We start from the raw sequence: 14713 nt of genomic DNA, 5'->3' as shown, positions 1-14713 counted from the left end.
TCACCCAAGGTCCTGTTTGCTGACACCCTCTCCTGACTTCTGACTGATATTCACTGCTGCCCTGCTCCCTCTGCTGGGTATTAGAGTGAGTGCAATGCAGTCTACTGAGCCAGTCTAAGATCACATCTGTTATTGAAGGCAGCTGAATGGAGTACCATAAGCCCTCAGCAGAGGGCGCCCAAGTTCTTCCGTTACCTTGTTCAAACAGGAAGTCTTTGTGTCATGTAACCTTTGACCCTGCCATCATAAATAGTATTTATACAAAATGTATCCAAATGTATTGTTATATTCTTGGGATATTCCCACAAATATTGTGTTCAATAAATAAATACAATTTGCAATGGTTTATTTAATTGTATATTACATACGTTTTTATAGCAATGGTTATAAAAAGGAGGTGATAGCTGAATAGATAATCTAGCTACATATGTGTGCAACATTTGTACTAATAATACAAAGCCTCCATGTAGGTTATCTTGAAACTTTAAAAAATAAAACTTTTATTAAGATGCTGGGTTACTTATTAACTGCAAAGCATACAGCCCAATTTCATGCGATGAGGTCAGGGTAAGGATAAACATTACATTTTCCTGTCAAATGCTTTTCTTTTAAGAAAAGGTTGGAGTAACATTTTCTCCAGTCCATGACACTAGGCAGACCATGTCAGGTCTGAAGCCATCACAGGTAGTCCTCACTGTCTGCTCCCAAAACTTCTCAGAATGGCCGAGCTAAGACATTCCAATCAAACATAATGTATTATGTACAGTATCTAATACAGTAGGTTTATTTATAATGGTGGGTAGGTATGTTTCTGCATTCATATAAGAGTTAAAACCCTATACATAAACATCAAAGGTTAGGGAATCAAAAAATATTTCTTAATGCATATGAGAGCCCCTCACCTTCTGGAGATGTGGTCTTTGCAAGCTGTGCAACATCTTTTATAGGTAGGTAGGACATGATTCTTAGCAAGAGGTCATCTGGCATGTGCTCCAGATAGTCTCCTTGATAGAGTCCAATAATGTACTGTAGGATCCTCGGTCCGAAAACCTTACAGACCAATTCTGAAGGGGGTAAGATGGATAAATAGCCTTCAACTTTTCTTAGCAACCCTAAGTTTAATTTTCTACATAATTACATGACAAACAAAATGAAAATGCAATATATAATTAATACTTATATTTCTAAAGTGACATTAAATAGGATACAAAACATCTTATGCTGACAACTTTTAAGACGTTGTTGCTTTGTGTTGCTTTGTGAAGCACTTTGAGTCTGCATTGTGTATGAAAAGTGCTATATTAATAAAGTTGCCTTGCCTTTCTGCAGTTTGCTGTCATGGAGAAAATCGTCCTAAGGTTCCTTCAACTCAGTGGGTGCTTCCCCTCTTAGTTCAATTCATCTGGAAATCGTCCATGGTCTCCAAATCACATACAGTATTGAAGATCATATCTCATTGCATTTTTGCTGGTGGATCGCTTCTAAAATATAGCCTGACCCTAAACCATCTTTGGACAATACAGATAATTTTCAGAAATGTCACATATCATTAATGCATATAACATGCACTGATTTAAATAAATGCATAATGACATTAATCAATTGAACTTTAAATCAAAATTGGGATGTTTACTTGGCTTCATAATAAGCCACGAGTTGGTTTTCCTTCACTCAAAGGTACTTTGTTAATTTTCTCTTATTTCAGTTATTCTGAAAGTAAGCGTTAATTTGTCAATTGTGGGTGGAGAAGCCGTCGTCAACATCCTCTAATTTAACTAGGTTGTTCTCCAATTGAGTGTTATAAACCTACCAACCTCGGTTTTCTTTAGATTAGTTGATAAAAGTATTTTGAAGGAGATGGGCCCTGGCCATTTACTCAAATAATGTACCCTGCATCAACGACGCCATCTTTAGACGCTTAACCGTAACCATAGCAACTGAATAAACCTAAATACCAAACGATTCGAATTAATTGAAGACAGATGTAAATGTTGTTTTCCATGTATTGCAAATGGTGACTGCCCTGCAATGATTTGGGTTTTCAACCAAAAATAAGATACATTGGGACTGTGTGTGTTTTAGGGGTCGCGACCCAGCGGACTGATAGTTACTGTTCATGTTACGGTGACGTTACCTTATATTTCGTCTGATGCTCATTTATGTAACACAAATCTCACTCAAGGCTTTTGCATAGACTAAAATTACATCTCAAGTGGCCTACCGGAATTCTAGCTAGATCCAATTGGACAAATCATAAATTTCATGGTAAAAGTAGTGCTTTAGCGGAGGGATCGGGCGGAGGTATATTGCAGTTCCAAACCCCTCAGCTGATGTGAAACTAGCTGGGCTAGAGAGAAAGAGGAGCTGGTGCACTGTCTGTTACAACTACAACACTGGAACAAATAGGTAACAAAAAACCCTTTAAGCATTATAATGTAGTGACACTCCCGTCAACACTTCTTGCTACCTTTATGGTTTTATAATATTTCAGTACGATGGCGGAATTTAGAGTTCGGGTTGCGAAAATACCTCGATTCCCGTTCCTGCTTTCATGTTTTTTTGTGTATCTGAGATTCAGGCAGGGGAAAGATATCAGAGGCCATTTCTTTTTGTCAGCCAACATTATTGTTAGCTAAAAGCAAAATACAGAATTTTAAGATCATTGTTTGCGGAATAGCTCACCAAAGATTAACATCGTGGCTTTTGTCTGTTGTAAGTTTGGATGTTGTAAGAATCGTGTCTGTCTGGTGTCGAGTTGGCAACATTAAAACGCTTTAGCCACATCGAAGCTAAGTAGTTGGGATGCCAGAATAAGCTGCTAAGGTTCTTCTTCAATTTGGACGTTTTAACGACTCGTGGTGTAAAATAATCGGTTATTTACTGGGTTCAAATTCATAGTTACGATATATTTGTACAATAATAAAAGGAAACGAAACATTTGTGTAGTTTGCTATCATTTCGCCGTTTACGTATGAGCTGTAACGTCAACAATCTGAAGTATGGACATGGGACAAAGATCCGCTGACTAGTTAGCTTAACTGGCTAAGTTAAAATTAGCGTTCTAATTAAAGCTAACAGTTCGATAGCTCGCGTTTTTATTCGATGTTATTCCCTGTAGATACCCCTTATTTAAATTACCTGACTGGTTCTTGTTAGAAAACTGCCGTGGTATTTAACGTCATCAATACGTGCTCGTGATATTCTTATTATTGCTACTCGGTTAGCATTTGTTAAAGGTTGGATAAAACAGCTGCGAGCGAAGGTTGGCAGTTACGCGATTAAGCTAAAGCAAACATGCGTGATGTTTGTAGCTAGTGGTAGCCACATACCCTGTTGTATTTACGTTGACAGTTGCTAAGATTCGTTCTGGGCCTGTCAGCTACCAGCCCGACCAGCAGTGGTAGATATCCCGGGTGACAAAACAACTATGGAGCTCATTTAACTTCGAGTTATATTAATCACCTCGTGTCACGTTATTATTGTATCGTGGTCCACTGTAACGTATCTATTTCAGTGGTTTATGGTTTCCGGACAGCTAGCTTGCGAGGTTAGCAAACGTTCGCATGATCAGTGAACGGCTGGTGCGAAGACAGTCAGACCGCTGCTGCCATTTTCGATGGGGAATCTCAGGTGATCGCAATGGTATCTTACCACATAAGGGGACCTCGTAGTCATTGACGTCAAATCTACTTGAGAAGTAGTGTAGGTATCGTGCGACACATATAGGTTATTGAATGTAGATTTAATGATGGCTTTAGATGATTGTTTTGCTTAAAATGTTGACACTTATTTGCCAACTACGCATTTTCGTGTCACCACTGCCAAGTTAGCCAACGTAACTTCATTGTAGGGATCGCTTTGGTTTTGTTTACTAGTTTACAATGTATTAACATTCGAATATCATTCATACAACAACCACGCGTTTATCTGTGTAGGTTCTGTGTTTTTTCGATTTATCCCGATGCGATTTGGTCACTGTCAAAATGTATGGGATTAGGTTTTTAGTCGCTACTCATGCTAGCCGGTATTGCTAGCATACTACGTCAGAAATGTAGGCCTCTGTAAATCATGATATTAAAGTGTTTATTGCAGTATTGTTATTTCAATGTTGAAGCGGTGTGATATTTCTCTTTTACTAAACGGTTAATCCGCTTTGTTAAGTAAAACGTATTGTTATGGCCGCGTGGAATAGATCAGTTAATATAATGAAGGAATAAACAAAGACGAGGATGCACTGTCAGTACAGGCCTAAAATGGCCCTGTGAGCTTGCCAAATGTGGCGTATTTTTATGATCAATGATATAATGATTTTTAGTCCTAACTGTCATTCACAAGGATGCATGTAGCAGTAAAGAATGAATTCACAGGATACAGTACATATTGTTTGATCAAACAGTTTCTGCAAAATGTGGTCAGATTTTTAATTGGTTAGGAAAATGTTGGTTATAAAAGTTAGAAGAAGATCACCATAATACGTTAGTATTTAATTTTGTGTGCTTAAGTTGTTATTATGTTGGTATTATGTTGGTGAGATATTTTTTCCTGACAGTTCCTTTTGATACTGCTTCAATCTCCCTTTGTGTCAATATTTAAATTATTTAGCTTGCTTAATCATTATTTAATTTTTGTTGTACTAGTAGTAGTACAACCCCCCCCCCCCCCCCCCCCCCCCCCCCCCCCCCCCCCCCTTATGGACAATGATCATAACTGGCTTCATCACAGTCTATAATGATGCATTCACATTTATTTCATTCTGTCTTTAATCCTAGAATTGTCAGTCTGTATTTCAATGATACATTTCAAATGGCATCACTTTGACACTTTTATTGATCTGAAGTATATTATTGATAATCACCAACTGCCTTAAACGTCGTAAATGCATTTTTACAGCAGAGTATTCTTTTATTGTGTTTTTTTTATCATCTGATCATCCACTTAGCTATTTTGCTGCTGAAATTGTTTCGGTTTCCCTTCTTTTCAGTGAATGGTAGTGTCTAGAAAGGGTATGTCCCTTCAGGAGAGAGGTGCCAATGTCCAACCGGCCTAATTCCAATCCAGGGGGGTCACTGCGTCGTTCACAGAGGAACACTGCTGCGGCCCAGCCACTAGACCACACAGTCGCGGGAAGGTGAGTGACCCTCCTGCTTAGCAGACCTTATAAGTGGGGCACCTAAACCCCACCCGACCCATGGGCTTGAGAGTTCTGTAATAAACTATCTTTGGGGAAATATATTTTTAGATTATCCTTTGTTAACAACTGTTGTTGTTAACAACAACAGTTATTGTATGGTTGGAAATTTGGCCCTCATTTTAATTTCTGTATGTGGTACCTATTTTCCCCTTATGTGGTACCGGTGCATCTTGTCAGAGTTTACAACTGTTGTAGTATGCCTCGTCATTGGAGATGTATTGGCACTTTTCAAAAACCATAAAGAACAATACATTCAGTCATAAATTATTGCAAATTTGGACTGGTCAAGACATCAAGCAGCATTAGGGCAGAGCAAATTAAAGCGATCTACCAAGCCACCTGACGGCAGGAAATGCAAATAATTGGTGCCAAAAGCTTGGAACTAGAGAAATCACTGTACACATAATAATTTAACATAAAAATTCACGGGTAATAATCTCAAGCCGGCGGGAAAGTCATGATTATGATAGCTTTTTATGTATACAACCCATCTATCCATTTCCCCACAGGGAAATTAATTCTTGCAAGTCCATATATGGGGAATTATAAAAAATTGACACTGCATTCCAAAAGATGGCTTGAATTCAAATTGTTTTGTAAATCTGAATAATCTTTTACCGTCCAATATATAAATTGGTTATTTGGATCTCAGTGAAGTATTTTGGGAATTGTAGAAACGTATTTTGCTGTTCTACAGATGGCATTTTTTATGTCTAAACGCTTAATTGCTCTCAATCTGCATTTTAAGATGTTCCTCTAATCTGAATAAATTAGAATATACGTGGTTGCTAAAAACTCTGATTTTAAGCACATATTGTCCCTTGCTCTTCAATTTCAACCTTACAGGTTGCAGTCAGAGCAGGTTAAACTTAAAGCAAATTCCCCTCCTGATAGTAGAAGACCAAATTCTAAGGCTTCCAAAGCCACGACCAGCTCAGCCTCTGGCCAGTCCAGAGGGCACAGCTCAAGAAGGTACCCCTCTACTCTACTTGGCACTCACTATGTGTGTGTATGTATGCAGGGTGTGCATTTATTTTAATATAATCTATTTTTAATTAACTGCATAAACCACACAGCTCAGTTAATTATGAATATAACATGTTATTGACCAGTTTGCTGAATGAGTCTGAATAAGGCATGGTACTCTTGAGTACATGGGTTGACGATCGCCCCCCTGACATGGTTCCTTACTGTTTCTTTATTTTACTGTCCTACAGAAGCGGCCTTTCTCTATCCGTGGCTTCCTTTGTGCTGCCAGACGACCCAGAGGCTGCAGGGACATCCCAACAAGAGCGACCAGGCCACCAATCAAAGAGTGAAAGCACCCGTGGGCTAAAGCGAAATTCGGCTCCAGACCACGTCAGCACCTACGTACCCACCCCTGCCAAAAAATCAAAAACTCTGCCACCACGCAGAGACAATACACTTGAGACCAAGAAGAGCTCAGCAAAGTCCAAGAAGAGACCCCTTGCACCGGAGCCACCTGCACCGTCAGGTCGAGGGCAGGGCAAGAAAAGCGGGGCCGCCGGGGCCTCTCCGACTCTGAAACGGAAGAAAGCGGACCCTCTCCCCGGTTTGAGTAGCACCACTGGGTCCCTCCCCAACAGTATTGAGGGCAGAACTGCAAAACCCTCCAAGCTGGCGTCAAAATCGGCAGCCTCAGCCAAAGCTGGGTGTAGCGCCGTGACGGACTCCTCCTCTTCTGCCTCTACATCTTCCTCCTCCTCCTCCGCCGGCACCAATAGCGCCGCCCCACAGGGTGCCCGGGTCAAACAGGGCAAAGACCAGAACAAGGCACGCCGCTCTCGTTCAGCCTCTAGCCCCTCCCCTCGCCGCAGCACTCGGGACAAGGAGCAAGCTAAGGCTGCTGGATCTTCCAAATTTGAGTGGGCAGCCCGCTTTAACCCCAAAGTCAATCTGCCAAAGCCCAAACTGTCCCTGCCCGGGTCCTCTAAAACTGAAACCTCCAAACCTGGGCCGTCTGGACTACAGGCTAAACTTGCAAGTGAGTTACACCGTCTGCCAGGATAACACCTTATTTCCAGTGCTGTCTCCTTGTTGGTCTTTATTGTTTTACAGATATATCTATGTATCAAACACATTTCACACACACATTTTCCACAGACCTCCAGGGGTCATACTCGGTCCTCAACCGGGGATATGCATTTGTACTTGACAGCATTTAGCTGATAGTCAGCCCTTTAAATGTTTGTGACAGGTTACTTATAGAGTTGAGTTTTAGTAGTGAGGCTTAGCACTATTCTTAAGATGGTCAATGTTGTGTTCCTTGAAGTTCTTTACTACCGGGATTAAATATCACAGTAGTGGTCCCAGCAATGTTGCAGCTTGGGTTACAGCAGCTAACTCTTGTCCACTGGGAGCTGATGACGCTGCTTTTGACTTGGGACACATTACAGCGCAACTGGGCGGCTCCAATAATGCATATGGGTAGAAGTGTGTAAAGTTAATATGAAAAAGGTTTGTTCATTCATTTAGAGAAAAACATACCAAATAATATAATTTGCACGGATTGTAGGAAAACATTTTCTCAACACACACTATCAACAGTGTGTGCATGCTCACATGATACATGTTGTTTGTTGGAGGGGGTTGTGGGGTTTCTTCAGCAGCTAAAGGGCTAGCTCAGATTTCATACCAAGTACCAGTAGCCTGAAAGTGGACAATGTCTAAATACTGTTTAGTTGCTCAACAGTCTTTCTCTTCAACAAATTGAGTGAGCTGGAGCCTTATATTTTGTGTGTATTAATGGAGTTCTATGAATGCGGATGTGGTCAGCAGATTCAGTTTTTCTTATCTGTACTCTTTTTTTATTTTGTAAAGTTCTTACAAACGTAATACACGTTGTGTTTATGTAAAAACCATTTATTTTGCACAAGAAAGGAGGATTCTGTGCCTACTGGATGGAAACATAGATTGTTTTGAACATTGTGTTTAGCATTAGCATTTAGCCTTTTCTAATGTGCTCAATCCACCAGCCTGCTGTTCTGGGGTCTGTAGGTCAGGGGATATCAAGGCAGGTGTAGCATGCCATGTGGCAGGAGTCCATTTGGACAGACCCATCCTAAGTAAGACCGTGTTTCAGCAGATGACATGCAGAACATATAAAGGTTATGGAAAGGCTTACTATCCCAGGCAAAGTAAAGGAGCAGTTGTACATTTCTCCAGCTTACAAATTGTATTTTATTTGAATTGTAGCAGATAAATTCTCACTTTATTAATCATACACAAACACCTAAGATATGTCCCTTTTAAACTCTGCAAAGGGTGAGTACTACCACCTTGCATGTGTCCGTGTTGTGCTAAGTAAACAATTGCATAATGCCATTTTCATGAAGCCAGTGTTTGGCTGTGTTGTTTGTTGGGCTGTGAGAGCAGCCTATTAAAGTGCCTGCAGACAGCATGGTCTCGTATGGGGAAGCCTATACATCATGCACAACATGGCACGTTTGGCAACGTCTCTTTCTTGGCTGGCTTGAATAATCTTGCTGCATAAGAGATTGTGTTGATTGGATGATCTGTGGTTAATAAGAGGTTTATCTTTTTGGTAATTTAATGGTTCCAACCTTTTCAAGTAACTTGCTTCTCAAGTTTCGTTTTGATTACCGACAGCAAAATATGGTAAATCAAATGCATGAAATGGAATTACAAGTGTATTTCTGTAATTCATCCTACTGGTGAATAAAGCTCTACATTGTACACTGATGATTAGAGTTCTATAAAGTATGAATTGCCTTGACCCCCACTGCCAAAGGCAAACAACAAGGCTATTCCTGTTTTTATGTATACTGTGTCTCTGGGGATTTTGATCCTATTTTTTTTTAAGAAAAGCTTTTTATTTGGAAATGTTTTCACAATAGAGGTAGCCGGTGCATTTGTTAATAGTTTTGGGTACTTTTTGTTTTCATTTCTCAGGTTTGAGGAAGTCCACTAAGAAGCGCAGCGAGTCTCCTCCAGCAGAGCTCCCCAGCTTTCGGCGGAGCACACGCCAGAAGACCACGGGCTCCTGTGCCAGCACCAGGTAACAGAACAGACAAGGGAGGACCTACCCAGGCCTTGAGCTAGCTCGCGCTATTGGCCACAGTGATATGGTTATTGCACTGAAGCGATGGACCCACTGAGCTATTGGCTCACACCCTCTCTCTTCCCTCTGCTCAGTCGGCGGGGCTCAGGCCTGGGCAAGCGCGGGGCAGCCGACGCTCGCCGACAGGAGAAAATGGCCGACTCCGACAACAACCAGGATGGGGCCAACTCATCCGCCGCTCGCACTGATGAGGCACCGCAAGGGGCCTCCGGTACGTTGTTCACTATGCTACAGTTTGGTTTAGAATATTCACACATTTTTTATATAATATTCACCCCCCCCCCCCCCCCCCCCAATAAAGTCCCTACTTAGGGACTTCCCAAAGAACAGTAACTTTGAAACCTTACGATCAGTTACGACATGGGGGATTTTCCAATAAGAATCAACTCTATTAATGTTGTTACAATGTAGCTTACAAACAGCTGTGGCTTTTCCATACATCAGCAGACTAATTTGCCTAACATTGAGATGCAGACTACAACGGGCATAAAGAACATTTTAGTTCCTTGAAAAGTAGTTCCTGGGATCGAATGTTCCGATTACTTTGACTGGAAACACATCTGAAAAATATTTTGAAAGACTTTTTTTTTTTTGGGGGGGGGGCAAGCCATTTAGAAATAATCTCATTACAAATTGTATGCTTTAAACTAGGGGTCACCCCGGCTAATCTGAATCCTCAAACAATACATATCGTTGATTGATCGTCAAATCATATAGGCTATATTTCTTAATTTATGCAGCTAAATTATGCCTAATTTGTTATGGCTTTATTGTGGCTTAAATGCTTTAATATAATATATTGGCATATTAGGATCGCCTCCTGTAATGATCAACTGCCTTTACCAACAAATTAACCTTTCACCATATGATGACAATGTGTGCGTCCTTTCATGACAGAATCTCCATTCAGTTTGTAACCCGATTATTAGTAATTAGCCTTTTACACAAAAACAGTACTGAAATTAATGTGTATCAAACTTTGGCTTTGTCTCTGGAGATGGAAAGCTCCTTTGTCTAGTCATTTTAACCAGTGGTATGATATGACTGCTGCTATTGACTCGAGTTGAGTTCATGTTTTTAATGTTTTTCAAAAGACAAAATTTGGAGGGCTTTTCCCTGATCTACTACGAGAAGACAATAATTGGATAGTGCCACTGCCAGTACACAAAGGGGTTATCAGATCATCAATGGCACTCTTGTAAAAAAAAAAAAGTTTTTTTTTTTACACCGCAACCCCCATAATACAAAACATTGTAGAACTTACAGCGTTTTCCTTCCAGAAGCCAAGTAATGCTGAGGTATGATTTTAAATTAGCAACCCCATCCATTCAATGCAATGTCCTGCTGTTATACTCGCAAAATTTTCCCGACATCCTTTTTTGATTTGAAATCATCCCTACTAGGGCTGTAGTCAACCAAATAAGATCTTGAATATAAACAAATATATAATTAAATAAATCTCTAAATTAAATATTTGGCCAAAGAGCTACCCTCATTCTACTCTACCTACTAGCCGTAATATCAGGCAAGTGCTGTTTTGAGAAGGTGATTGGGTTTCAGATCCTCTCTTTGTCCGGGACAGACTTGGTATTGTCAAAGCTTCAATATAAAGTGTGTTGCACACCGGACGAGCCACCGAGCGCCGTGCTGGGCAGCATTGCAATGGATAGTGGTCTACCCACCTTCTACCGTCTATCCAACCATATGATTATGGAAACAGAAACTACAGAGCCTTTAATAATTTTGATTCATGATTAATGTTATTTCTAAAATAACATAGCCTATCACTCAAACAATTACGTATCGGTCTGCATTTGTCCCTTCCTCCCCTAGTAGAAGAAGTTTTAAAGCCTTATTTACCAGGGACAGTTGAGGTAACATTACTGAAATGTTTTTTTTGTTCTCAACAGCTTCTAGTTCAGTTGCTGGAGCTGTTGGCATGACTACCTCTGGAGAGAGTGAGTCAGACGACTCTGAAATGGGGAGATTACAGGGTAATATATTTCTTCACTATTAAATAATACAAGGTCTGTTTGTATTAAACCACTACTGTTTGGAGCAGGTCACCTACTTTTCACATTCTGTCCTTCTTGAAACCGCAAGTCATTTGCATTCCAGCTTTAGCACGGTTGCCCTTCTAACCCTGCTGTCTTGGTCGTCTACAGCCCTACTGGAGGCCAGAGGTCTCCCCCCACATCTCTTTGGACCCCTCGGGCCTCGCATGTCGCAGCTGTTCCACAGGACCATAGGCAGTGGAGCCAGTGAGTTCCTCCTCCTCACACTTCCACCTGTTCTCTTCTTTCCTGTCTGCTTGCTAAAAAACAAAATTGGCAATTTGCAGTTAAGTCCCAATACATGTCTTGCCCCTTTTTTTAAATGGGTAGACTCTTACCAGACCTATAATTTATTTAATTGACCAGGTGATCTAAAGTTCAATCTAATTATGTAATAAGGCCAGACTGTTAAAAAGGATTTTAAAGAGGTGAACAAGAGATGCAGAAAACAGGTTAAATGAATCGATCCCTGAAACTCCAGGCAACAGCATTTTCAATGTATAATTTTATGAATGTGAGAAGGGTCTCGATTGGTAACCTTTTGCTATGTTAATTTGAGGGTAGACTCTGTGGACAAGTTATGTTAACTTGAAAAGCATGTTGGTCGAGTGTCACGCCAACCCAGGTTGTTGTGTTTTCTCTGCTGTTTACATCCTGTGCCCTCTGTCGCTCCCAGGCTCCAAAGCTCAGCAGCTGCTCCAGGGCCTGCAGGCCACAGGCGACGAGTCCCAGCAGCTCCAGGCTGCCATAGAGATGTGCCAGCTGTTGGTAATGGGCAATGAGGAAACACTGGGTGGCTTCCCAGTCAAGAGTGTGGTGCCAGCCTTGGTAAGACACTTTTTCTATCGGTAACGGCTCATAGCTCGATGGAAAGCTCCCGGTCTGATTACTCTTGCTAACCTAGCATCCACTCAGATTTATGTATGCATCATCAAACATGATTACCATTTCAAAAATGGTGAAATGGAGGCAAAGCATATTTCTAAGGTAGTTTTTAGTTGGGGAAAATAAGTTGTCTTGGAACACATTTGCTTAAATGTATTTGATTGATGTATATTATTATTATTATTGTGATCCGTAACAGTTATTCTGCAGGTATTGTCCATGTCCTTGTGTGATGTTTAAATATTCTGACTTTCTATTACAGATTGCATTGTTACAGATGGAACATAATTTTGATATTGTAAGTATTCCTGAGATTGAATATGTATACAAATGTATGTGCTGTCCATTACGGCGGAGGCTGCATTCAGACCGTCTTCCCTCCATGCACACAGATGAATCATGCATCCCGTGCTCTCACCTATATGATGGAAGCACTTCCTCGATCTTCTGCTGTGGTGGTCGATGCCATTCCTGTCTTCCTGGAAAAGGTATGGTGTTACTTTTGCTTTTGCATGCATTATTTTTTGGTGACGGCCTACAGACATGCTCATCTGCCTCTTTAAACCTATTGCAGCTTCAGGTGATACAGTTCATTGACGTAGCAGAGCAGGCGCTAACTGCCTTGGAGATGTTGTCAAGGCGACACAGCAAAGCCATTCTACAGGCTGTAAGTACTGCTTTTTTTTACTCCTTCCCTCTCGTGCTTCAACGCAGAACTGTTTGCCCACGACTATTAATGTCTCAAGATGGATGGATGGATCTGTCTCTGGATGGATGGATCTGTCTCTGGATGGATAGCTGGATAGATCTGGATGGAGAAGCATAGCCAGACACTTCCACCTCACACCATGTCACTGATTCTGATTCTGCTGATTCACAACTCGAGGAAAGGGTTTCTGCAGTGACATCAGAACATCATGTGGCACAGTCGACATGCATTAGTCATCCTTGTGCTCGTCTCTTCCTGCATAGGGTGGGCTCGCTGACTGCCTGCTGTACTTGGAGTTCTTCAGCATCAATGCCCAGAGGAATGCCCTGGCCATCGCAGCCAACTGCTGCCAGAGCATCACACCCGATGAATTCAATTTTGTTGCTGATTCTTTACCGTTGCTGACTCAGAGACTCACTCACCAGGTACCATTCATGCCAGAGGAAAACATGTTTAAATATGAATCATAATTAATCAGTTCATATACTAATACATTGTAGAACTGCCCTCAAAAACAGGCACGCACGTATTTTGTTCTATCAATTTAACTGCATTTTCCCGCAACACGCTCTCTGATACTGTATCTGTATTTTTTGGTTGCATTTGGTCGGTGACTTATCAGTTGTTACTTTCTCCCATTCCAGGATAAGAAATCCGTTGAAAGCACTTGTCTATGTTTCGCCCGACTGGTTGACAACTTTCAACACGAGGAGGTATGCGTAGCCCCGGCCCCTATTCATGGTTGTCATACCAATGTTGTACACGGTATGCGTTTGTTATCCTTTGTTTGTCCTCTGGGCCACTTTCCTTGATTGTTTTCTTTTGTGTGTGTGTGTGTGTGTGTGTGTGTGTGTGTGTGTGTGTGTGTGTGTCTAGAACCTGCTGCAGCAAGTGGCCTCTTCGGATCTGCTGACCAATATTCAGCAGCTGCTGGTGGTGACCCCTCCGGTGCTGAGCTCGGGGATGTTCATCATGGTGGTGCGCATGTTCTCCCTCATGTGCTCCAACTGCCCCTGCCTGGCCGTGCAGCTCATGAAGCAGAGTGAGTGTCGTGTCACTGACACTAATAAACACACATACACACACCGAGCCAAAAGCGTGCTTGGTCACTTAGTCATATTCTGTTCTCTGTTCTCCTCTCAAGTACAGCCATTCCCAGTCTGGCCATTCCCAGGGCTTGGCTTGCCATTCCCAATCCGTCGTCTGGTCTAACTAAGCCCGGTGTCTGTATTCCGTTAAAGACCTAAATAGTTACTTATTTATTCTTATTTATGCTTTTGCAATATAGGTTATGTAAGCAAGGAACCAATCTACCATTTAAATATGTGGAACACATTCTGGCAGATATTTCACTCACAGTGGAAATTCCTGCTTGATTAAATAACATGTTTGATGTAGAATTTTGTTAGAAGTTAAATTATATATTTTTTGTCTCCCTTATACTCATGTCCTCAGTGCTAGATGCGGTTTGACCTGCAAGGGTAACTTAACGTGTGTATCTGTGTGTGTTGCAGATATAGCCGAAACCCTTCGCTTCCTCCTGTGTGGCGCGTCCAACGGTAGCTGCCAGGAGCAAATTGACCTGGTTCCCCGCAGCCCTCAAGAGCTCTATGAACTCACCTCCCTCATATGGTAACACTCAAGAGCGTCTTCATCTCAATATACACAGTGCCTTCTCTTGTCGTGGGGCCCTCCTCCATAACAGGCTCATGTTAATGCATTGTTTATCAAATGTACCATTTATGTTATTTTCAGTTGTTGAAATGTGGTTA

At 41.4% G+C, this 14713-nt stretch overlaps 1 protein-coding gene across 6 annotated transcripts in view; it reads left to right on the top strand.

Moving 5' to 3' along the window:
• The first annotated feature begins 2332 nt into the window (after nt 1-2332).
• trip12 (thyroid hormone receptor interactor 12) overlaps nt 2333-14713 on the top strand; it is a 28543-nt gene continuing 16162 nt past the window's right edge. For 4 of the 6 annotated variants that reach the window (XM_079732496.1, XM_079732495.1, XM_079732494.1 and 1 more), the window contains exons 1-16: nt 2333-2406; nt 4982-5128; nt 6038-6163; nt 6409-7196; nt 9125-9230; nt 9368-9504; nt 11204-11287; nt 11459-11554; nt 12024-12175; nt 12495-12530; nt 12625-12720; nt 12807-12899; nt 13205-13366; nt 13586-13654; nt 13818-13983; nt 14456-14573. In XM_079732496.1, the coding sequence (XP_079588622.1) occupies nt 5031-5128; nt 6038-6163; nt 6409-7196; nt 9125-9230; nt 9368-9504; nt 11204-11287; nt 11459-11554; nt 12024-12175; nt 12495-12530; nt 12625-12720; nt 12807-12899; nt 13205-13366; nt 13586-13654; nt 13818-13983; nt 14456-14573 (2327 nt within the window). In that variant the 5' untranslated portion in view covers nt 2333-2406; nt 4982-5030. Of the gene's footprint in view, nt 2407-3551; nt 3703-4981; nt 5129-6037; nt 6164-6408; nt 7197-9124; nt 9231-9367; nt 9505-11203; nt 11288-11458; nt 11555-12023; nt 12176-12494; nt 12531-12624; nt 12721-12806; nt 12900-13204; nt 13367-13585; nt 13655-13817; nt 13984-14455; nt 14574-14713 lie in introns of those variants that run through there. The other 2 variants (XM_079732493.1, XM_079732497.1) reach the window with 2 other exon arrangements.

This window comes from Pollachius pollachius, assembly GCF_949987615.1.
Source record: "Pollachius pollachius genome assembly, chromosome: 3".
NCBI classification, from domain to species: Eukaryota; Metazoa; Chordata; class Actinopteri; order Gadiformes; family Gadidae; genus Pollachius; species Pollachius pollachius.
Note: the sequence above shows the minus strand (reverse complement) of the source record. Positions and strands in the feature narration are given on the sequence as shown.